The following is a 23889-nucleotide window of genomic DNA, read 5'->3' on the forward strand; positions in this document are numbered from 1 at the left end:
TAGCTTTTCTTAATAGAGTCTGATAACGAAAACAGAAACATCCAAAAACATAAAAAAAAACAGTGTCCCAAACCAATAGTTTTGAAACAAAGATTATGTTAATGTGGTCAGATAAGTGTTTCAGTGTATCACGTGACATAAGGGCATATGCCCCCTATGCCTAAAAATACTTAGACTCAAAGGTGGCCATAATTCAACAATGCTTGTTAAAATATGTTTTATTGAAAATGCTAACTAATGCCTGCACAATGTAAATGTCAAAAGAAAAAAAAGTATTTGGTTCATCGACGTAATTATGCCCTTTGCTTTGCAATTTAAAAAAGCATGTCTTTCCATCAATATTCCTCAGGCGGTAAAAAGGCCCGTCACTCTAATTGCTAATTACCTTTTTATCACTGGCGCTGTCTGCCTGCGCTGGGCCCAGGAAAGTTTCATGAGAAAACACCATTAGTTCAAATGTCATGCGCGCAAGTCGCATTCAATCTGCAGATGAGGCATGACAGAAAACCATTACATATTTAATGAAGCCATGAGTTCATTCAGAACCTTTGAAACATCCCTTTAGAGCTGTAAAGCAACTGACACAGATGTGGAGCGCAAGCATTTATTTTAGTGTGAATGTGAGCTGCAGTGGCCACTTGATATTTATGTCCACATAATCGCACTTTAGGGTGCAAAGACACATATTTGTGTCGGTTGCAGCTCCGCGGATGCTGCATGAGCAAAGTCCACGGGGAGAGCCGAGAAGGGAACATGACTGAAGCCAAGCATGCACTGAGTGGCCGGGCTTGTGTGCAACAACGGTGTCTGCATGTGGAATGAGTTTTAAGCAGGAAGTCGAGAGCAGAAGAAAATGAAGCACTGGTACAAGAGAAGCAATCTTCTCAGTGGTGCTATGTCAACAACAGTAGGTTTTGTGTGTGCAAATGCGCACTTAAGGAATGCGTGTGTACAATCTGAAGGATGGCCAGGTATGATTGGCGTGTGCTTGAAGGAGGTTGGGGCTGCAAGAAACCGATTGGCTGTGCTTGATAGTAAGGCGTGGCTAGAAAAGAATAGGGACGTCTGCTCCTGTCTTTTGCTTGTTGGTTTTTGGGACAGCTATCGAAGAGACGTGGTGATTGCGCATGCTGCGCGCAGACTGCTTGTGAGAGAAGGGACAAGAGAAAAGGGGGAGGGAGGGGGAGCAAGAGAGAAAGAGACCAGAAGCAAGTGAATAGAGAGGGAGGGAGCTTCAGGCAGAGAGACCGGACCAGCGTTCAAACACTGCAGTCTTTCTTTTGCTTCTGTGAAGAAACTGTCCTTCTTCCCACTGCCATGACCCCGCCGGACGTCTTGAGAGAGGAGGAGACAAACGCTCCCTAGCGCGGGTGGGAGGGACCAGAGGACGGGACACTTTGGCTTACTAATGAGAAGTCTGGAAATTAATTAAGCATCGTCCGCAGTAAGGGACACGTTGTGAGGCAGGCGCAAGAAGAGAATATGAGCGAGTTGAAGAAGGCGACTTGATGCGTGGGCAGAGAAGAGAGAGGAGGAGTAACCCCTAGACACTTTTCGGGTAGAATTGGCAAATTAGGGCAGAGGTAAAAGAAGAGGGGAGTAGATTAGGGATTTCAATCCACAACCATTACTTTGCTCGTGCACATTATCCATCATTGTGCTTGTTCCATTCGCACTCACGGCTGCATCCTTCTCTTCTCACTGCATGTCAACAATATCACGACTCGCACATGCACGCTGCTGAGCTCTGAGACAGCCTGAGCGCATGTTTGAGAAGTTGCAGCGGGAACCCGATCAACAACTTCTCTGAGACCCGGTAGGACATTTCTGTATCATCTTGACAGCCTGAAGCAGGTGGGCATACCAGGACGGGGGGTGTCAAAGCCCTCCAATCATCTGCCTGATTAAAGCGATCCGAGATGAACCTGCTAACCGTTTTATCTACCAGGGCGCGACACCTGTGTTTGAGGGATTAGAGGCGGGGGGACAGGGATGGTCAGATGTGTGCGCTTGGATTAGGTCCTAAACACACACGAATTACACAGGTGTTGCGGCAGGATTATGCAAACTCTCCTGCTGCATGCAGTGACATTATAGGATTTAGGAATCAGGTGAATGACAGAGTATTATCTCCAACAGATTAATGCTTATCAAGCTGTGACTCTTGGGATATAATTTAATCATCTGCTCCAGGATTGGAAAGCGTTTAGGGTGACTGTCGAGGTAACCCGAGGACAGGTGCAGACACTTTCAGAATTCAACAGCACCCCTCAATGACTTTGGCTCCCTCATTGTGAACTTTGTGCCGAGTTGCGTACTTGCGGCTAAAAACTCGTATTATGAGACGCTCAAGCACGGATGAGACGCCGTACCGGCGAAGTCCGTCTCTGGACAGCAAATCTGACACGCCGCCGTTCACGTCCGGCTTCCATCGCTTCAGTGGAGAGTTTGAGTACAAGCGGCCACCGTTTGCGTTTGGCTTCACCACCACAAAGGGGCCGCAGACCACCAAGGGCCGCTGCGCTCAAGGAAAGAAGTATGTGGTGTTTTACCTGGACCTCTCCTTCATCTTCCTCCTAGAACTGCGGCGCTGCAGGATGGCTGAAGGTTGTATGATGGCCCTGCGTTATGGGATGGTCTTCTTCAACCTCCTCTTCTGGGTAAGACATCATATTTTGACTTATATACTCTTTTGGAACTTGCTTGTCTCTTATGCTGCTTGTTTTTGTTTGTTTGTGAGGTGGTAATGATGTGAAAGGACAGAGTGAAGGTGATACAGATGATGAATGTCGATGTGCGCAAAGCCTCTCTGTGTGGGTGATTCAAGCGTTTTCTTCTTACTATAGGATTCTTAAAGCGTGGGTGTACGCTAACTTGTTTGCTGTATTAATTTTAGAGATTTTTTTAATATGCATTTCATCAGAGTGTTGTTATTGTGCGGTAGATCCTTACCTGGCTGTGCTTTGCCTGCTTGTAGTAGTGTGCACCTCAGCATAAAGATCTAAGTGAGTGTCAGTCTGCGCTAGCTCGCCGATCATATCAGTTTGCCATGGAGAAGTTGGAGCTGTTTTGTCTGCCTGTGTCACTGGCATGCTGATAACACCGCAACAGATCACTTTCACTCACACTGTCATGTTCCCCCCCAAGTGGACCAGATAGGAAGATCCTATTGTATGTTTTGGCCACAATCTCTTCTAACTTGTCACATAGTTTGTAAAGGAGTCAGGTCCCCATTGCTGCCTTGCTGGCACTTTTGTTGATTTGCCATATTCTTCTGTTCTAAGTGGTAATGGAATGAGCTGAATCCTGAAATATAATTTACTCGCCCAGATGCAATCTCCCTTAGGCATTGAGCAACCTCTTCACTCCCATATCTTCTGTCTGCTATAAAACTCGGTGGAAGAGAGGTCACAGTTTGTTATTAGCACAGCTGTGCACAATTGTGTGTGTGTGCGCGCGATTGTGTGTGTTGGCGCCGTGAGTATAATATTGACCACTTGACCACACTGAGCTATTGGCCTCTCCTCTGCAGAGAAGCCAATCATGTTACAAACCTTCAGGTAAGAACTGTTAAAGTCATTCAGTTATGGAGCCTGTCTTCTTATCTGAGTCACGCAGGTTGCTGAAATTCATCCAACTCAAGCCTCATTCAACATTGGGATTTTGAATTGAAAAGTGAACAACACATTTGGACTCCAGTTTAATCTGCGTTTATATTTGAAAGTATGATGTGCAGTCCTTTGTTTGATATACTTTATGATATCAAGACTGGTTCAAATACATAAAGGGCCCTATTTTCAAGTGGCAAGTCTAGTTTACCGTGTTTGTGAATTTGGTTGACGCGCTACACCTCCCTGGGCTGCCGTGCCTATCAGCGCATCGCCAATTTGGTCACAAAAAGTAAACTGGATTTTAGACTCGGTAAAACCAGGTCTAACACAGCAAAAATTGGAGAGTTAAAATTGGAGAGTTAAATTTGTGGTTGTCCATTTTAACTCCTAAAGTGTTTAATGGTGTCCAGAGTAGGTGTTATTTCAGTTAGATCAACTCAGCAGTGTCTTAGATTAAGTCCGCCTTGCGCCGTCACGTCTCCAGTTCGAGAGACAAGTCAGCACCATTTTCCTCCTCCTTTCCTCCTTGCTTATCACTGGGAAACAGACAAAAAGAGTTTGGGTCCACAAAGTTATTTTCACTCACAGAAGAGACTGTGGTCAACAGGAATATGCTTGAAATGCTCTCTTCAAGTGAGGTGTTAAGGTTAATTTAAAGTTGATGGTCTTCAATATCATTGGGCAAAATCGTCGTTACGTCGTCTATTCATTGACGGTTAACCACCTTTGGGTGAGTGCTTCCGCATTGTCGGCGAGTGCTTTATGACGCGAAGCCCCCAAAAAAATTGACAAACTGAGAAGGACCGTGTGCTCAGTCAGGCTTCATAAAACACTTGCCGAAAATGCGGAAGCACTCACTAAAGGTGTTTATCCGTCCGGTGGTTTAACTAGACATCTACATCATCTGCAAGAGGAGATCTTGCAGTTTACCGACTGTCAATGCCATGCATCTATTTCTGTTTCCACAATGTCAAGCCTCCGACCACCCAGATTTTAATGCAAGTAAGGCCACTTTGATTGGCCGAGAAAACGCTTTGTTCCATCCTACGAAGGTACACAACTGCGCAAAAGCCCGCTTACGCCTAACTCTACCGGTGAAGTAGAGTACCAAAAGAAAGAAAACTCCACCCATGTGCACAGTTAGACTGTACTTCATGCTAGATTTGCTCTGGAAACGGAAATCGAGCCCAAAATGGCAAACTCATCAAAAAAACATAATTGTATTTTTCACTTAAATGTATTTGAGTGAAACATGACATAATCCTCACATTGATAAATAAAGCTTTTCTGAACACCCAATTTTAATCACACACTAAAACCTACAGAACTTGCTGACATGTTTCTAATATATATTTTTTAACAATGTAATACAATAAACAAATATTGCAAAGGCACTGGCATATCAAGATGTGACAGTCCCTCGATTTCATAAATGGAGATGTGTGAAGGCACATATAGTAGGCGGGAGGGAACGGGCATGCTAATCAAAAATTGCTAAAGACTATTTAGATTTGAACGTTATTTTGATTAATAAGTTATCATTTTACAAAAAGAAATCCCATTAACAGTTCATTTATTTTTAAGCAAAATGGCTGATTCTTGTTTGGTTCCGCTGTCTAATATGCAAATGTTTCCTTTTCTACTCTATCATAGTGCAAAATTCAATTCAAGCAAGGAAAACATTTAGATGGTCTATCATTACCATTTAGAAAATGAATCCTGACAACCTATCAAAACCAATAATGCAGGCATAAATCATAAGTAATTGACTCAATACAATTTCTTAGATGGGCCACCAAATCATGCTTTCTGGATTCAGCCTCGGATCGAGAATAATGTTAATAAAATCCGTCCTGCAAGCATAACAGTTTCTATTGGCTGCCTAATTGCTGTTGACTGTCCAGTGAAGCTTAAAATGTTATGTGTAAATGTATGGTATCAAATTAAAATCACAGCAGGTCTTTGCAGGAGGCTTGTAGGCTCGAGTGTTGACGACAATTATTTAGTATAGGAACACAAAGAGCAGAGAGTTGATAAACAGCACTGACAGTGGGAAGTGGGAAGATCAGAGAACGACAAAGGAAGCCTCAGCAAAGTCAGACTCCATTATTTTCTATATAGTCTTCTGCTCACTAGTACATGCTCTCTCAGTTAAGTCCATCTGCTCTCATTAAAATCGGTGTTAAAGCTAACTGCTCTCAAGACAAGTACTGGAGCCGGGACATTGCATCAAACTACGATTGGTTGTTTTTATGATGTGGGTCAGACTTGCGGCACTGAAGGCAAAAAGACGATAAGGACAGCATGCGTACGGTTGTGTTGACTGGAGAAGTCTGACATCTCCTCTGCACCCACACACGAGCTGCAACTTTGCTCAGGTTTTGCTGCAGCAGAAAAAAAAATGACTGACAGGAAGATGCACCACATCACAACTTGAAGCGGCTCAGGGGATGAATGGTTAGCACAGCTGCCTCAATTCAGTTCTGGGTTTAAATCAGGATTGGTGGGCTTTCTTTGGGTACTGCACACAGGCCAAAAATTGTTCATTTTAACGTTTTAAATTGTCAGTCCGGTGATTAACTGCATGCTGTACAGTTCAGCGTGTATCTAGTCTCCCTCTTCATAAGCACACTGGAATATAGTCCATCCACTAGAACACGTCAAGCCCTGACAAATTTAAGCATTGCTTAAAGAACGGCATTCAGCGTATTAATCAATCTGTCTATCTCCAAGGAGGCAATTAAAAGGGTACATACACAGCTGTATCTATACTTACGTCAGTGCTTGTCAATTCTTTTTTGTTCCACACCCTTAGGAAGAAGAAAGTATTTTGTGCCCCCAACTCTCCAGCGCAACTATAAATAATATAATAGTATCTTGCACACTCTATGACAATGAGAGCACCACTGCCGCCTACCTTAGTAGATGTGCAATTACACTTTGTTTCTAGTACGGCACAAAATCCTTCCTGGAATGTGAATGCGAGGAGCCGCTTCGATTAGCAGCACAAGAAGGCCAATGCTAAACACTGCACGGGCTTGCATGGGTTTGCGGAAATACCAAAACTTAGTCTAGCATACCCCTGTGCACAGAAGTAGAGCACAGAAGTTAAAGTTTTCCGCATTTCACCTAGACAGTTGGGCTGCAAGCGAACTTCAAGTTAAAGTTAGTTGAGCTAAGTTGCTAACGTCAATTCATGAGCTTATTTGTGTTAGCTACTACTGAATTATTATTTTGGATTACAAAAAAAGATCACTAAAACTAAACTAAAGCTATTTTGAGTTTTCGTTGAAATAAAACGATCACATATCGAGATGGTATGTACAGTATTTGAATTTTTGTCCAAAAAAGCTAAAACTAAAATAGCTGTTGAGGATATGAATGACAAATTGGTTCGAGTCTAATTGTGTTTGAAACTAAGTTAACTGCTGCAGATGTCAGCGTTGCTCAGATAAAAAGAAAAAGAAAAGAAAAGTTTTTCGCAGCTCATCGTGGCTCTGATAAAAGAAAGAAACACTGGAAGACAAAATAATGATGTGCTTACATGCCCCAGCGAATTTCTTCAGTAAACAACTATGACTTTTAGCAGTATTTTCTAACCTTTAATTGAGGCACCCAGAAACCTTAGAAAAATCTCACGGCCCGCCACCAGAAGAAAATGTCACAGAAAGTTTGAATACTGAAATAATGATGATCTCATCTCAATTTACTGAACTACACACTGGTGCCACAACACCCTGGTTGGCATTGACAATCACTGTCTCAACGCCTGTTATTAACCAACACATTCATTGTGTACGTGTTGCTGCAAAAGTCGAACCACTTCCGGAACCCGTGAAGTGTCACGTCATTGGTGACGTCATTTGCCCAGAATTAATCACGCCTGGATACGCGCTTCAGAAATTTCCTGGGTTACTCGACACATGCTCGGAAACCTCGGCACATTACATCCCATCACTAGCTGTACAAGGTTGTTTGAAAGTGGGAGCACAGCATAGCCACACGCTACCTTGTATGACGTCTCCACACCCACGTTATAAGCAAAGCCGAGGCTGTCTGTTCTAGCTATGTCATGTTCAAACAAACAGGAAAAGGCACAGACTAAAAATTTTTCAATTCCTTTGCAACCATTTCTAAATATGGTCACGCATGCGTCTGGCTGCCGTGCATTGTGAAGAGGCTTTTTTTTTTTATACGTGAGTTAAGAAGCTAAAATCATGGCATCATTATCTTTTCTTAAAGTCAATATAAATTGAAGTCAATAACTCTCTTTTGAAAATATGATGAAGTTGAAAATCATCTTGAGAATGTTGAATGCGGTCATTACAACCCTGGTACTGCGGGGTTTGATGCAAACTTTGAGTTGTGTTTTATTTCTTGGCAACAAAACGAAATTGCCATAGAAACACATTCATTCAGAGTTCTGCTTTGTGTTGCTGTGTGCGTAGATCATACCCTTGAAAAGAAAGTCAAAGGGAGACAACACTTCTCGCTAAAACGGGAGTACTAATGTGTGAAGTGTTAAATAAGCTTAAACCTTGGCCAAGTGTGTTCGAAGGGGAACATATTGCCTCTTCCCAAACACAAAAGCTAATAAGCAACATATGCAACCCAAGACAAATGCTGATTATCCCCTAAATGTAGTGGTGATGACTCTTGCATAAAATTGCAACAGTAAGATGCTTAAAAAATATATGCAAACTCTAATAGCTGAAAATCACCACAGGGCTGAGAAACGGCCCCGAGCGGAAAAGAAATACCAAAAACAATTTTTAATTAATTTGGACAGCACAGAAGGGCTTTTCCTCATTTTTTGGAAGACTGTTTGGGAAGGTGGGTGATACCCCTTCCAACATTCTGGCACAGAGATGCAAGAGATAGGATTGCAGGCTGTAGGAAGAGCCTAAAGACATGTTCTCTGAAGTTGTGTTGACTTGTCGTCATAATGTAGGTCAGAGCCCAGTGGAAAATCCAGAGATTGCCGGAGTTGTGAATGGATTGCATCCGTAGCCAATGATTTTTTTCCAGATCAATAGAAATTGCCCTTCTACTGATCTGAGATGTGTCTGACCTGCCCTCGCTGCCACACAATCCATCGATTCACAGCAGGACAGGGGGGACGTGTGCGGCATGAGAAGCTCATTTAAAAAGGGCCGCAGTTTGCATTAGCCGTTAGTGTGGCATGTTTGCACACATAAACTCAAAAAGAAACAATATCATGCTCTCTTTGGCTTTTAATAAAACCTGGAAATGGAGGAGGGACACGAGGGATGTCTTTTTTCCCCATGTCATTATTATTGCTTTGAGATGATAGCAGCTACTGTGTTCGTATTTCCCTTCACGAGTAATCACATCAGAACGATCGCATAAGCCACAGTAGGACATTCAAATGGACGGTTAAATACATCAGAATATTCTCCCACAATACACCAATATTCCCACTTGAATATTCACCTCAGGTTTCCCCTGGCTTCAAAGAGATCATTAAGGCTGACCACTGGACTATGAAATGCAGGTATAGCATGAAGTCTTCAGACGCACCTGTTTTAATCAATTTATTAATCAATCATGGGGTGGACTAGATGCCCCCTAAATCTTAATTATCCAGCCTTCCCATTCTTCTAACTTTGGGGCACCAGTTTAGAGAGGGCAATTTATTGTTCCATCATATCTGTGCCTCGGTGCACAAATTTCACAAATGATAAGAAAAGCATATCGCATTACCGAAACATCTTTTTCATGGTTAGTTTGACAGTTGTCAAGTTTGAAGCGCACATTATCACCACATGCAGGATTTTAATGGAACTGCACTTCGCTGGGCATACAGTGTGAAAAGTCAAGACGAGCACATCGGCACGTGGTATTGAGAAGAGTATCGCCTTAGCTAGATTTCTGACAGAATTTAACCCTATAAAGCCAAATGTATCATTGTAAAGACATAAAAGACATTATGAGCCCTCTATTTCATGAGTATAATACCCCCCATATTAAAAACCTGACGTATATGATCTGACACATGCATTGCACAGATAATCCATTAGAGGGCAGTATCACCCAGCAGATGGCAGAGCCGTATATGGAGAGAGTCTGGCCAACTGAAAACACGGGCGCCATGTTGCTACCCTGGGCCACAGTTTGTTTAACCTTTGATGTATTTGACAAGCCGATAATATAAGGAATACACTGCATCTATGATATAGGCTATTACTAGTACTGTATATGGTATATTTTTTATTGTACATGGATTTTGATTTTCAATGTTGGTTGTGAATGTTGGAAGTGTATCAGTGTGTTCTTACATAACACATAATATGTTCAAGTAAGAGATCTGATTACATATATTTGCTTAATCTCCTGTCTTTTGCTCGTGATATAACAAGCGAGATACTTGATAATAAAGCCAATTTTTCATGGTACCAATGAATGTATTATAACAGGTTCCTCTGTAATTTGTTTGTCATTATGAATATATGGTCCTCAATTTAAATTTAAACGTGATTTTAGTGTAACTGACAACCAAATGTCATATTTTCTTTATCTTTTTTAATCAATTGTTTTTAATTTTGCATGTACAATATTTAGAACTTAACACAAAATCCACAATAACTCGTTTCCATGTTAGAGTTCAAATCAATAATCATTTTATTTTAAGTCCATTCACTTTGTATAGGATTATAATTAAAATCAATTATATTTTTATGTTTCAATTATAACTTGATAAAAGGTCAAAGGCTGCATTGTGCAGTCCCAGCTATTTCAAATCGTGTTATTTTACTTTGCACAGCAATGAAGTGTTATTTCGCTTCTAGTCCTTTCATTTGACTCTCACTTTTTCACAATTTGCTCCTCTGTGGGTCTCCAGTGAACCGATGCATCATAATACCACTGCCTGGTCGTTGTGAGCAACGCCATGCTGAGCAACAAGGCATGATTGGAACATAAAAGTGGAAACATTTATTACAAAACACGACCAAATCCCAGCAGCAGGTAACAACATGGAGTTAGTTGGACAAACGCTTTCTATCAACGGCTTTGGCTGACGGCTTTTCCAGCGACCTTTCAAGATCGCCCCGACTGAGAAAGGAGAGACACCTATACTTATTATTTTTGGAAATACTAATATGTTTGATATGTCTGTTTATTATTATATTTTTGACAGTTATAAATGTACGAATTTAAAGCATTGTGACCGGATGTATCAAATATGACACAAATCAAAAGTCTTGAGGAAGTTGATTAAAAAACAAAAAAGAGTTTTTGTTTGTCCAAAAGGACCAATAAATATTAAATATAATAAATACAAAGAATCTAAAAAATGTTCTCATATATTTCATGGCTCAGGTTTTATAGGATTACTTTGCTTGTGATACAAAGTGATCATCCATCTCCCCACTCAACAAACAAGTGTTGATTATTTTGATTATTAGAGATAACATCAAATCCAGTTTGTTCAACTAACTCATTTGTTCCTACTGGCACATTATACTACATAAACTTGAAATTTGTATCCATCCATCCATTTTCTGAACTGCTTATTCCTCACAAGAGTCGCGGGGGTGCTTAAGCCTATCCCAAGTGGCTTCGGGCAGTAGGCGGGGTACACCCTGAACTGGTTGCCAGCCAATCCAGGGCACAACTTGAAATTTTAACAATTTAAAAATGTGTCTAATGACATGAAATTGGGATACAAACTGGCTTAATTTTCACAACGTTGAGCTAAATTGAAACCAGCATTTTATATATATATGGCACCACTAAAAATACATTGAACTGCCAATGGATTAATTGCTCTCAAGTTTTTAACTTCACTTTCACTGGACTGAGACAACACAAATTAAACTAACCTTTTTAGGATTTAATTACAATGAAACCCAGTGTGCCCGTCACCTTTAATCACACTTTGTAAAATACACAGACAGACTCAGAGGCTTAGAGGCTTTGACAGGTTTGTGTGAAGGGACCTGTTAAAGACTCACGTTAAAACCTACCACCACTAATGTGTAAGAATTTACATACATTACACACTCATAATAAGACAGCTGGAGAAACATGACTGGTCCTTATAAGATTAGGTTCCATGGAAGTCAAAAAAGGATCTGGAAGATGATGATGAATTGCAGTTACAGTAGCTACCGGTAGTCAGACCAATTCAGCCATTTGCCAGACTTTTAGAAGTCTTGCAGCTGCTTCCACAGTCAGAAGGGTCAAAAACACCTCCAAGGGAGACTTTTCCTGTCGATGCTGAAAAGTCAGTGAGTTCAGTTTCACAAAGTTTTCATTTTAGAAATCTTTGCTGTACAAGTTCTGCAATAAAGTTCCCAGGTCAAAAATAACTGGTGATCATAAATTGGACTTTACCTGTCACATTCCCTTATCTTACCCATCTTCCTTTCGCTGTCAATATGTTCAAATGTCTGAACACACAATAAGTGAGAGTGAGCTTCCACCAAATATTCCATCACCTTTCCAAATTAGCCTGAGGCCTGAGATGGAGTAGAAATACTCAATGAGGGATGTGCTGGCTCTTTTGTCAGTATCAGGATATACAGTACAGCATTTCTTCTTGTATCAATTCAGCCTATCAACACACAAGCAGCTCATAATAGGTCTTGTTACAGTATTGTATAGTTTCTTTCTACATTTATTTAACAGGATTTTAAAGGCATGGCATTTGTAATTAAGAATCAGCATAATATACTGTATATCAAAATGATGTCTAATTTTTTTGATTATTGCTTATAGTTGTCCACGGGTTGTCACTAATGAGAATGTGTTGTTTTGTTTTGGGGAGATTGTTGTTCACTAAATTAAGACGTCTTATATCAACTTCATGGGGGAGAATGAGTCTCAGGCCAGAAGAGCGATGCACATAATTTTAACATCAAATTCTATAGATGATTTAAAAAAAAAAAAGTCCTTACTTAGCAAAACATAATTCAACATTAATGAAAGCTAAATGCCTGTATTTTCACCCAAGGAAACCAACATCAATTGAAGTTAAGTTTGGGTTTTTCTTGCTCGTATTATTGAAGAAATAAATGCCTTTTGACAAGTTGGTCTTCCAGGAGCATGAAAATAAATGTGTAGGTTCCCAGCAGCATATTGCACTGAGTCAGCCAAACAACACGGAATAGTGTCATCTGTGTAAAGACTGGCACTACAGTCTTTTAGAGTGGAAAATCTTACAGTGCTATAAATTATAAATAAGACAGGTCTTAAAAATGCTCCTTGTTGAATATCATTTGCGACTGGATAAAATATGTCTCTCCTTGACTCACTGGGGTATTTTGAAAGGTTAATCAAAATCACATCATATATCCTCCACACAGAAAGAGGTTGGCCTAACTGTCATTATTGCTGCTCCAATAAAGGTCAAGGATCAAATTCAAACACCAAAGTTTAGTGGGCGCAGAACATTCCAATTTATGAAACTTTGCTTTGTCAGTGCGTCTTTCAGAATTTGTGTGAGTTGCTATATTTAGTGGATTGGAACCAAGGACTATATGGACTGGAGCACTTGATGTGAATGGACTTTTCAAACAGCGTTTGAGCTTTTAACTTCAGCCTTGTGAAACTCTGCGAATATATATATATATATATATATATATATATATATACACATAGACATATGAGTAAAAATGCATGCTTGCGTGCAAGTGCATGTGTGTCCATGCACACAATCTTTCACCGCAAAATGACAGCAAAAAAACAACAACATTTAAATAATTGAAAGCTTCATCTGCTGACAGAATAGACCAATATGACATCAAGCTCGAAGAACTCATAAAGTTGACGTTAAATGATTTAAATCATTTAAAAATGGTGTCAGTCAAATGCTTAGCTGAAATTCTGATTCTGAACTAGACATTCATATCAGAAAAGGCTGAGTCGCAAATGTTTGTCGACCCCAACAAAGGAGCCCTTTTCCAGAGAACCCTGGTGGCGATTTTGGTTATATTCTGCTTCTACCAAACTCCATAAATACTGCTAATTTGATCAGTTCTCTGTCACAACAGGGTCACTAAAGAAAAGTTCAACTCTATGTTAAGGGTGCAGCTATTAAGCGGTTTTATGATTAACCGTAGTCTTTAAACGTCAGGATTATATAACCGCAGCCATTCAACAACAACGGTTATTTCCGCTCACACAGTCTGTCAGTTTAAACTCAAGTGCGGCGCAAAATGCATTGGGCGAGACTTTTGAAGCCGCGGGGCCGCCATCTTCCCAAGAAACGAATCTCGGCATACGCATTTGGCTGCTAAATGCCTATGTGTGTGGTGGAAAACTGCACAAATCGGCAGTTTAAAGGCTGTGGATGAACATTTCACCTGTAAATTTGGTTGAAACGGCAAAAAATTGAAAGATGAAAGAAAAATATATATTTTTTAAGATAAAAGAAAAATAGGGTATATACTGTCCACTTGTACAGTTCAGTTATTTATTTTCACATAAACCTCTGTGATTGGCTGGCAACCAGTTCAGGGTGTACCCCGCCTACTGTCCGAAGCCAGCTGGGATAGGCTCCAGCGCCCCCCGCGACCCTTGTGAGGAAAAGCGGTTAAGAAAATGGATGGATGGATAAAATAAACCTAAAGTTAAAGCCAAGTCAAGTTCTGAAACTATAATCTTAATTTTTTTTTTTTACTTATCTGTGTGCTGTATTTGTTTTAAAGGGCAGAAACTTTTTCATTTAGTATCAGTTATTTATTGTTGTTAAAAATAAACATTTTCAAAGAATGCTGATGTGATTTTTTTAATGTCTATAAGAATAACCGTAAAACCTTAAAACCAGTTTTTTCCCCCTCAGACTATAATCGTACACCAAAATCGCAAACCATTGCACACCTACTCTATGTCCACATCTAGGAAGGGGTTAGTATTGAGGGTTACGCGGTGGTCCAATTTCTCTAAGTCACAGAATCTGTCTGAAAACTGCTCCAGCGTGGACAACAAATCACAATATTTGTACACTTAAAACATTTTCTTTTCCTTAAGGGTGGCTTTCTAGCATCTGTAAAACCAAAGTAAAGTGCTGAACTCTTCATTTTGATTTGCTTTGTGTAGAAAGAGAATCTTGCTCTAAATGCCTTTACAGCACTGCTCATATTTCATACTTTGTTTTGTCTCTGCATTGTAACTGTTGGTCCGCAGGCTCATTTTTTCAGTCGCATCTCCCAGAAAAGTCTGGTCCGCCAGCCAGGCAGCCACTCAGTGATGCTGTATCCTCCCTTCTCATTTCAATGAAAGCCTTGATGTCACCAACGAGGAAAGAAAACACTGTAGTATCTTACATCAGCTTCACCATCTGAGCGGAGATCACCCTAGTCCACAGAACATAACTTCTTGAAAGCGCTGAATGGAGTTGATGATCTTACAGGCCTTTGACATGGTCGAATCTCATGACATTTGCTCAGAGGTCCTGTTGGGGGACGATACAGTGATAGTTCACAAATCTACAGTCAGTAATAAATCCTGAGTGTCGCCCTGTCATCGCAAGTGTGTCATCAGTGTTCACTAAAACCAGTATTCCTTCACAGTGTTGTAAAAGTCCCTGGATGTTGGATGAGATCTTAAAAACTTTTCTTTGGTAAAAATCATCAAACAGTATCCTTGTAAAACAACAATCTGGGCTCTGTCTGAATCCACGGGCTTGTTGTACTGTGAAAAGCAGAAGCACCTGTTCATGTCCAAGTGCAGCTGTTTCACCGCATCCTTAGACAGCGCACACACGCTCTGCACCACAGTGTTCACACCTATCTGGGCAATGGCAATAATGGACAGAATATTATTATTATAGTCCTAGAATAACAATTCTGCCACTTGGAGGTTATAATTGTGCCTCATTAATAATCCCACCATCAGTAAAGGGCTTTTTCTGTGTGGTCAAGATGGGCGCAATTTTAAATAATACTTCTGTTGATGGCCTTCTTTGTCACAATAAGCAGGAATGTTGTTTTTGGACAGCACTTCTCAGCTCTTTCACCTTCTCTTCACGGAGGCTGCTTATTGCGTGGATATCTTAACAGAAGTCCCTGTGGACTTTGCTGAAATGCAATTCAATATTGGCTGTCAGACACGCACCACCGATCAGACCCACAAATGTTGAATGCGAATTTAGCTGGTACCTACACAGTAAGGCCAACAATGCGTGCGTGGAATCGATTGGATTACAAACATTTGCCAATACTGCCCGCACCGGACGACTTGAAAACGTATGCTCTAAGGTAGGATGGCTCTCAAAAGAAGGACATTCTTGCGTCTTCTTTACTGTTGGATTTTATTGGTTGCTATGTGCATTTATCAATTGTGAATTCGAGGTAAAGAATCTCGGGTTATTTTTTAAACCAAGTAGCTATTTCCCCCAAACGCGCTAGCTATTAGCGCTAGCATGTACAACGAAAACAGCAACAACAACATTGTTGATTCATCACTTATTTTCGTACACTTTAACAACAATTTCAAGTTTTGAGCTGCTGGGAAAGGAAAATAAAAGATTTTAAGGAGGGTATTTGGAGAGATCTCAAAATCGAACATCTTGACCACAAATCTATTTTTAGCCAGAGCTAGCCACGGCTAGCGGCTCACATAAAAGTAAAAGCATTTTTACCATCTTACAATGGCACTTACCTTAATCAAAAGGGTCAGAACACACTTTGGTAGACTTTGTCGGTTGGAAATCCTTTCGATGTATCTTTGTAATTCCGGACACTTCTTTGCCGTTCCCATTCGACATTCCATGGACATGCACACAATGACGGCATGTGAATACTATCTAGAAGTTTCATTTCACATTTTTGTTCGCCCAATTTTGCACCCGTGAACAGCACAAGTGTTTGCGAAAATCCGGAATGAATGAACAAATGCATGCATCAAAGTAACTTGTAGTAAGCAACACAAGTGCTCCTCAGCATTTGGTTGCGTTGTCTTGCTGGTCGTTTGCCCCACGAAAGGCCTGTTGGGTCGATAGGTGGGGGTCGGTGACGTTATGTGAATACTATGTACAGTATAGACATTGTAATTTGGATATACTACTGGTGACCATATTTAAAATAGCAAAAGATTGTGAAGAGCTCATGAAAGTGACAGACAGTATTATAAAAATTACAACCTCTGCTTTGCGGAAATTCAGTTATCACGGGTGGGCGTTGAAAGTAGTACCCGCGAAAAGTGAGGAAACACTGTACCAATTTTCACTTAAAAAAAAAAAGTTTTTAAAGCTTCATAGACACTGTGGTCATCTCTGGGCATTTATTACAGTTTCATCTAACATACAGCACAGCATAAAATTATTTGCAAACTGGGCCAATATACTTACTCAAAACTAATGAATGAATGGTTTATTTTGGCTCCATACATAACACAGAAAAGAAAACACAAACATCCTTTTGAACAAATCAATTAATTACCGAAACAGGAATACGCTTAAGCACCAGGCTTATTATTACCTACGCTGGTCTCCACGCCACGAGCATGTCTCCGGTTTAGGAGTGCAGAGCGCTTCTCGTGAGCTAAATTTTTGGACCATCGACACAGCTCAGCATGTTATTTGAAGGATTCGTTTCCTCGGCTTTACCCGGCCGTCTCTGCCTCTAAATGGCTCATCAGACCTCGTGCCTAAAGTTCGCCAATCTCATCAGCCATTCTAGGAAGTACCAGCCAATTAGAGTCAGAGGAGGATGGGTCATGGCTTCTCCATCCTTGAAGAAAAAATGGATAATATGGCTCACAGATATGACTGACTGAAAAATGAATGGGTATACGCTGTATACCTTGGGCAACACCACTTTCCACTTTAGGGGATGCGTTTCATAGAATAAGCTTATTCACTGTATGATCATATGGTTCACAGATCTATGGTCTCACTTTACAAAACACTCTTACCGTACTAGAAAAGTAAAATTAAATTTAATGGTCATTGAGTGATCCATGCTGACAGACCTGAATTGTGAAAATGTTCAAATATTCATACAGGACACTTGAGGGCTGAATGTGTCAAAGTGATGTGCGGTGTAGTGGAAAAACAGCTAGCGGGTGTTAAAATCAGCACTTCACTTCACTGTTCTCAATTTGGTCAATGGATCATTGAGTCGTATTGCGTATACTGTGAACCGCAACCCACTTCAGCAAGGTAACCAATTGTTTGAATGGAAATCCATCCACTGAGTCAAACGGTTGTAAAATCAGCGTGAAAAGGTCCACTTGATTTTTAGTCAGTGAACCACTTGAGACACGAATCGCATCGAAAAGACAGCTGTGATGTATTGAAGATACATGCATATGTCCGAGTGAACCTCCTGGCAGAACTGTCTCATTACAGATGGAGACCAGATGGAAGCAATGAGCTCCATCACCTCACCAACTCTATTTTAATAGGAAGGAAAAAGCGTTTCTTGACACATCTAATTGACAGAGAGGTTTCATGCCAGACGCTTGCTTAAATTCCGGGTGCTGTGCAGTGTGCACTCCCTACTGGAATGCATCCCGTGTGAGATTAAACTAAATCAGGATAAGGGATGGATGGATTTTGCATGTTCTCCCTGTTGCTTGTACTCCAGATTCTTCCCACATTCCAGCATGTCTAATAGGTTCATCAGACTCAAAATACACATTAATGTGGTTGTGAAAGTGAATGGTAATTTGCCGAAATGTGCTTTGTGATTGACAAGGGATCAGACTAGGGTGCACCGCACGTCTCATACTAAATTGACTGCAAAGAGATTGGAGCATCTCCATGTCCCTAAACTGTATCGAAAATTGAAGGATAAAAAGCAGAACGACACTGATTGGATTCCGGTTTGGTTGGAGAAGTTACTAACAAGCCCTGTTCCCAATTGTGACGTTATTAATGACATGGGGCAATTTAGTCTTTGGATTATGCTGTCAAAATTTTAATAATTTGATGGCATTGTGGAAGAATGCTAAGCACTGAGGAAAGTTCAGACTTTCTTCATTTTTCTTAAGCATTGTTTGTGAGTGGTTGTTCGTCTACGTGTGCCCTGCGATTGGCTGGCGACCAGTTCAGGGTGTGCCACGCCTAACGCCCGAAGACAGCTGGGATAGGCTCCAGCACTCCCATGATCTTAATGAGAATAAGCGGTTCTATAAATGGGTGTATGGAAGGATGGATTATTCATCACTGTTAAACCTGCATAGGGTACTCTTTTAAATGCAATATTTACCTTTGTGACTTTTTTTAGTTGTTCCCATTATTATCATCATATTGCTGGCATCAGGCTGAAACATTGTACCTGCAAAATAGTGACTTTTCAAGAGACCCTAAAAACGGCATGTTTGTTCGATCATTAACATTACATCATCAAAGAGATCAAGCCATTTTCAACACTTTAGATTGGTCAATAATTTGTAAAAAAAAAAATAATACCCACATGTGTGGACTGACCAGAGGTTATAGATTTTTGAAAAAAAATATGAAATTTACCAAACTGTGACTTGTGAGGTTTTGGCCCAATGCCAGCAATATTTTATTATGGCTGTATGCCTGAATAACATCCTAACATTAATGTTTCATTATAATAATGTTATCATGTTCTTTTGATTTCATTATTTTGGAAGGTAGAAATGCAGAGTATTTTTGCTCCCTTGTAGTGAGGAGTGCTCGTCAATTTTGAACACCCTCTCGGCGTGTGAAGCTCACTAGATGCTCCGGGTGAACGGCCGTGTTTACACTCTAAAAACAGTTGGGCCAAAAGTAACCCAATTATGGATAAAAAATGGACCAATCCACTTTATGGGTCAATTTGACCCAACTTTCTGGGTTGTTTTGTACAAAATGACCCAATTTTTTGACCCAAGTAGAGGATCAGTCCATTTTTGACCCATAGTGTTGTTACTGTTTTTAGAGTGTACTGTATCACTATTTTCTTTAGAATTGAATATTTTGTTTATGAAAGGTATATTACCTTACAACAAAGAACTGGTCATTCGATATTATTGTACAGCTGAAATAAATCTAAATGCAATGGATAGAGAAATTCTATTCTTCGGGAACTCTTTTTTTGGGAGACAATCTGTTTGATGTCATTCTCCTTTCACCCTAAATCAGCTGCGATTGGCTTCTGTTCCTGTCATGCCACTGAAAAGAACAAGTTTCATAAGAAAGGCATCATAGGGATTTACAGAGTGGAATGAAGGGGCACGATAGGCCCTTAGGTGTTTATAATATAGAAATGGGCAATTTGATCTACAAGATAACCACTGTTTTGACACTCAATGGTGCTGAGGGAGTCTGGGATTGTCATTTTTCAGTGGTTTAAAATTGATATCCCCTTTCGGCAGGAGGATATGAATGTGATACATGGTTGTGATAGTCTGGTTCCTTCATAGCGTCTCTCTTTCAAAATGTTTCCTTATTTTCATTTTCGATTGTCATCACATGGGTAGGGTGAGGCTGAGCACTGACCTTCATCATAAAAAAAATATATATTTCAGCTAGTTTAGCAAATTGAGTTCAGGGATACGTCACAAGGAAGGAACATCACAGTTGCTTTTACGTAAAGCTCTGAGCTGAAAGAGGCATCACAAACGACCGATCCGTCCATGCTGGGTTGTTTTAAATTTCATTTGGTTTGCTCATTAATAATATTTGCAGACCTTTACCAAACGGCAATTTAAAAAAATGAAAAGTCATTTTTTCCAGTTAGTTTGTGAAATTTCTTTTGGTGTGGTTTTGTATAACTTACTATTGATTCTTTTCATGTTTATTTTAAAAGGGGAATCACCTTGTGCATTGCATTTTTAATGTTATTTTTCTGTTAAAGCCGTTATGACTGTAAACCCTAATAAATGTATGATTGCCTCGTATGACATGCATACAACAAATTGATGAATAGCTTGTTTTGAAATCAGGCTAGTAAAAATTTTGTCCAAATATTGCAAAATTTATTTCAAAAGTGGTATTGGTAAAAAAAAAAGAAAAAAGTTTGCAATATGTCTACATTTTGATAAGTGAAGACAATTTTCAATTTTGGTATTCTAGCAAGAAACATGAAATCGATGCACATAATTTGCTTTTGCAGGACAAAGAAATTGATGTGGCAGACCAGATCTGGCCCCCGGGCCTTGAGTTTGACACCTGTGACATAGCGCCACCAGTTGTAGCAACATATAATCATGATGAGATCGTTTGCCATTTCAGGCACTTGCTATAAAATTATTAAGACACATCCTAAACAAATGAACTCCATGATATGAACTTGTCATTATGAAAACATATCTTTGTAAATCCCCATCCATTTGTTTCTTATTCAAGTGTGACATAACTTATGACTTTGTGCATGAATTCCTTTTTATTTGTTAAGAGTCAATAGTTTATGTTTATTATTTTTCATGTTGGCACCGTGGAGTTGAGATAACTACAAAATTCTCCCATTCCTGTTTCTGCCTAATATTTGGAACCAAACATAATATTCCCCCCAAACACACACACACACACTAAAAGCTGTTTTTCTTTTCTACCATATCTGAAAAAAATGAGCAACAGAGTGAATCAACAGCCACTGTGATTTATATGGAAATGAACTAAATACATATGCGTGAAATTTCAGTAACAGTTAGTGGACGCACACGACAGTTCAGTTTTTGTTATTGATAAAACAAAACCTTACATATGCTCTGCTTTGTAAGCTGGATAAAAAAAGCAATTATGATGATTTCTTTTTTGCCCATTATTGCTTACATTTGCACACAAAGAAATAAGCACAGCTACATGCGTCCCTGGTTAGCAACATGGCCCAAAGCCCAAACTATCCGGATGAGATTGGATAATTTTGACCGCAGCTCCACACATCGCCAAAAATTACACGGCTGAGACTCATAAACAGACCTAGCATGTTCCAACACTAGTCAAGATGAAACATAAAACTCAGCTCTCATAATGATATTGAAAGCAGGCTCTATTATCTTGGGATAAACAAATTATCTCTTCAAAACTCCCTTGCGGTGTAAATACCACAAGTGAGAAACATGAAAAAAAACAAATCCACATGCTGCTTTGAACAACACCAGAACACATAAGGCCTCTGAGAGGACAGGTACTCAATTTCAATTTAGTCATTATACAGAGGAGAAACAACTTTTTGACTTTGTCACTTCATCTGCAAGTGTGAAGGTTGAGCTGGTCAGGTTCATCAGCTCTCATGTTTTTGTTACAGCTGTAAGCTGTCAGTCAATAATTGGCTCCAATTTAGATAACACAGATAGCCAACAATGACTTAAAACGATAACAGCTTATTGTATCCTGGGCGTGGTCAGCCTACACCACGATTACATAAACAAACATGGCATGTCTGCCTCCCAGGCCTGAGGTTCAGGATTCAAATGTCATCTCTGGTCTTTCCATGTGGAATTTGCCTGTTCTCCTACATCCAGATGGCTTGGGAAAGAAGACTAGGCATAGAGTGATAGGGAATGGGGAATGCACACTAACTACCAGAGAGGGTTTGGGATGCTGAGAGAACAGACAGATGGGGAGAATGAAAGAAGGTGAGAGGTTGTGGGTAGCGTTGTCTCTACTGCCCTTGTTCGTGTAATTGAGGTCCAATTGCAGCAGTATGGATGCATAGTGGTGCAGCAGAGAGTCCAAACAGGGTAGGTGCACTAAACAGCGGATGCCTGAGTACCTTGGGCCCTGTGCTGAATGCACGGAGAGTGCTGCAGAGTCAGAAGAGCTGGCAGTGGAAGGGAAGTGGAGGGGGGATGGGGAGGTTGCAGGAACAGGTGGGGAAACAGCAGGTGGCGAAAGGCGAAGAAAAAATACCGCATGGCTTGAGCCTGTGAGTATGTGTTTGGAGCCAAATGATCCAGATTTTGAAATGAAACAATTCAGTCATTGTGATGTAGCCGGTTGCTATCCCAAATGCTGGTTTTAGATTCACTTGTTAATGTGGGTTTTGGATGAGAATAAGCATTACATGATCAGGAGTTTGGGGACTGATCACCGATCAGCAAGTTAAAAAACAACAACATCAATCTGATCACAAAATGAAGCAATTTTAGGCGATTTGTAAACAAAAACAAAAAACCTTAATTAATGAATGGATCAGTGGATTGAGAAATATATCTAATTAAACAACTTAAACTACAATCGACCCACAATTGATCCCTGCCATAGCGAAAATCCACATCTAATTGACACTCATTGAAATGCATGGGAAAAATCATGGTACTGTGAAAATTTCTTAATAAAAAACAATAATAATATAACCTGTACTGTTTGCATGTTTACCTCTCCTCTGACTTTAATGAATTAAAAAAAAAACATGCATGAACATCATTCAGTCATTCAGGAAGTCGGGAGCTTTGCTAAAACTAATGCTAAAAACTATTGATATCGTGGTTCGACAGCTGTAAAAAGACTGTACACTTACACACCAACTACTTCACGGCAACTTCCTGGCTCCAAATTCTGCTTCTGCTGCCCGCTCTTTTTTGGCTCATATTGGAAGCTGTCTGTGTTACATTGGTTGTCCACTTTTATTTGCACATCCGCCCCTTTCTACGCAAACGGTTTTGACTTTCTAAGTAATCGCGTCGCGAGATTAGCTCAACTCACGTTGAGCTAATCTCGCGATAACCGGTTTGTCTTGTATCGCTCATTTAGCAAAGTATGTTAGTTTAAACAATACACCTGCCTGCTGGTTGCATCAATGTGCGTGGCTGGATGTAAATGTAATTTACGACTAGTGATGAAAGCTATTTTGTATTAAATTATTTTATTTGAAGGAGAAAAATGTTTTTACGACTTTTTACCAGTAAAAAGAAGTACACAAACACTATTACTTTGTGACTGGATGGTCCAGTGTACAGAGGTGGAACTTCAGCTTTCCGCTCCCACGACACGCGACAAGGCTAAAAATAGATTAGCTTTCGGAGTCACGTAGCTACTGTCTACAGATTGAGTCCAGAGTGAGCAAGGGTGTTTTTGTTGTAATTTCTTATTACGCAGGTCCGATCAATGACATCACTAGCCAAAAATCATAACATTACAGTCGATTACCGATTTTGCACACAATGCAAAGTATCGTCCAATCTCAATCCAGTCAAACAGATTTTCAATCCAGTCGATCAGATTGGTGTAAAGTCTAATTGATGTACATAAATAGTCAATAATGTGACAAAATCCTTAACACCCAGTTGCTCCTGATTACTGTCTTCTGCTTGGCAATGAGAAAGCCTGCTGATGGCACAGTTGAATGTTTATATCATTTATGTAGAAAAGAAACAATAACAGTTTTCAACAACGTTAACACTTATTTCAGGC

General features: G+C 40.1%; 1 protein-coding gene across 3 annotated transcripts in view; it reads left to right on the top strand.

The window, feature by feature from the left end:
- tspan4a (tetraspanin 4a) overlaps positions 1-23889 on the top strand; it is a 128835-nt gene that overhangs the window by 27272 nt on the left and 77674 nt on the right. The window contains exon 3 of one of the 3 annotated variants that reach the window (XM_077563053.1): positions 2581-2660. The exons of 1 other annotated variant lie outside the window; for it this stretch is intronic. In XM_077563053.1, coding sequence (XP_077419179.1) covers positions 2598-2660 — 63 coding nt within the window. In that variant the 5' untranslated portion in view covers positions 2581-2597. Of the gene's footprint in view, positions 1-1172; positions 2661-23889 lie in introns of those variants that run through there. One more of the 3 variants, XM_077563051.1, reaches the window with a different exon arrangement.

The sequence above is a fragment of the Vanacampus margaritifer genome, chromosome 4 (assembly GCF_051991255.1).
Source record: "Vanacampus margaritifer isolate UIUO_Vmar chromosome 4, RoL_Vmar_1.0, whole genome shotgun sequence".
NCBI classification, from domain to species: Eukaryota; Metazoa; Chordata; class Actinopteri; order Syngnathiformes; family Syngnathidae; genus Vanacampus; species Vanacampus margaritifer.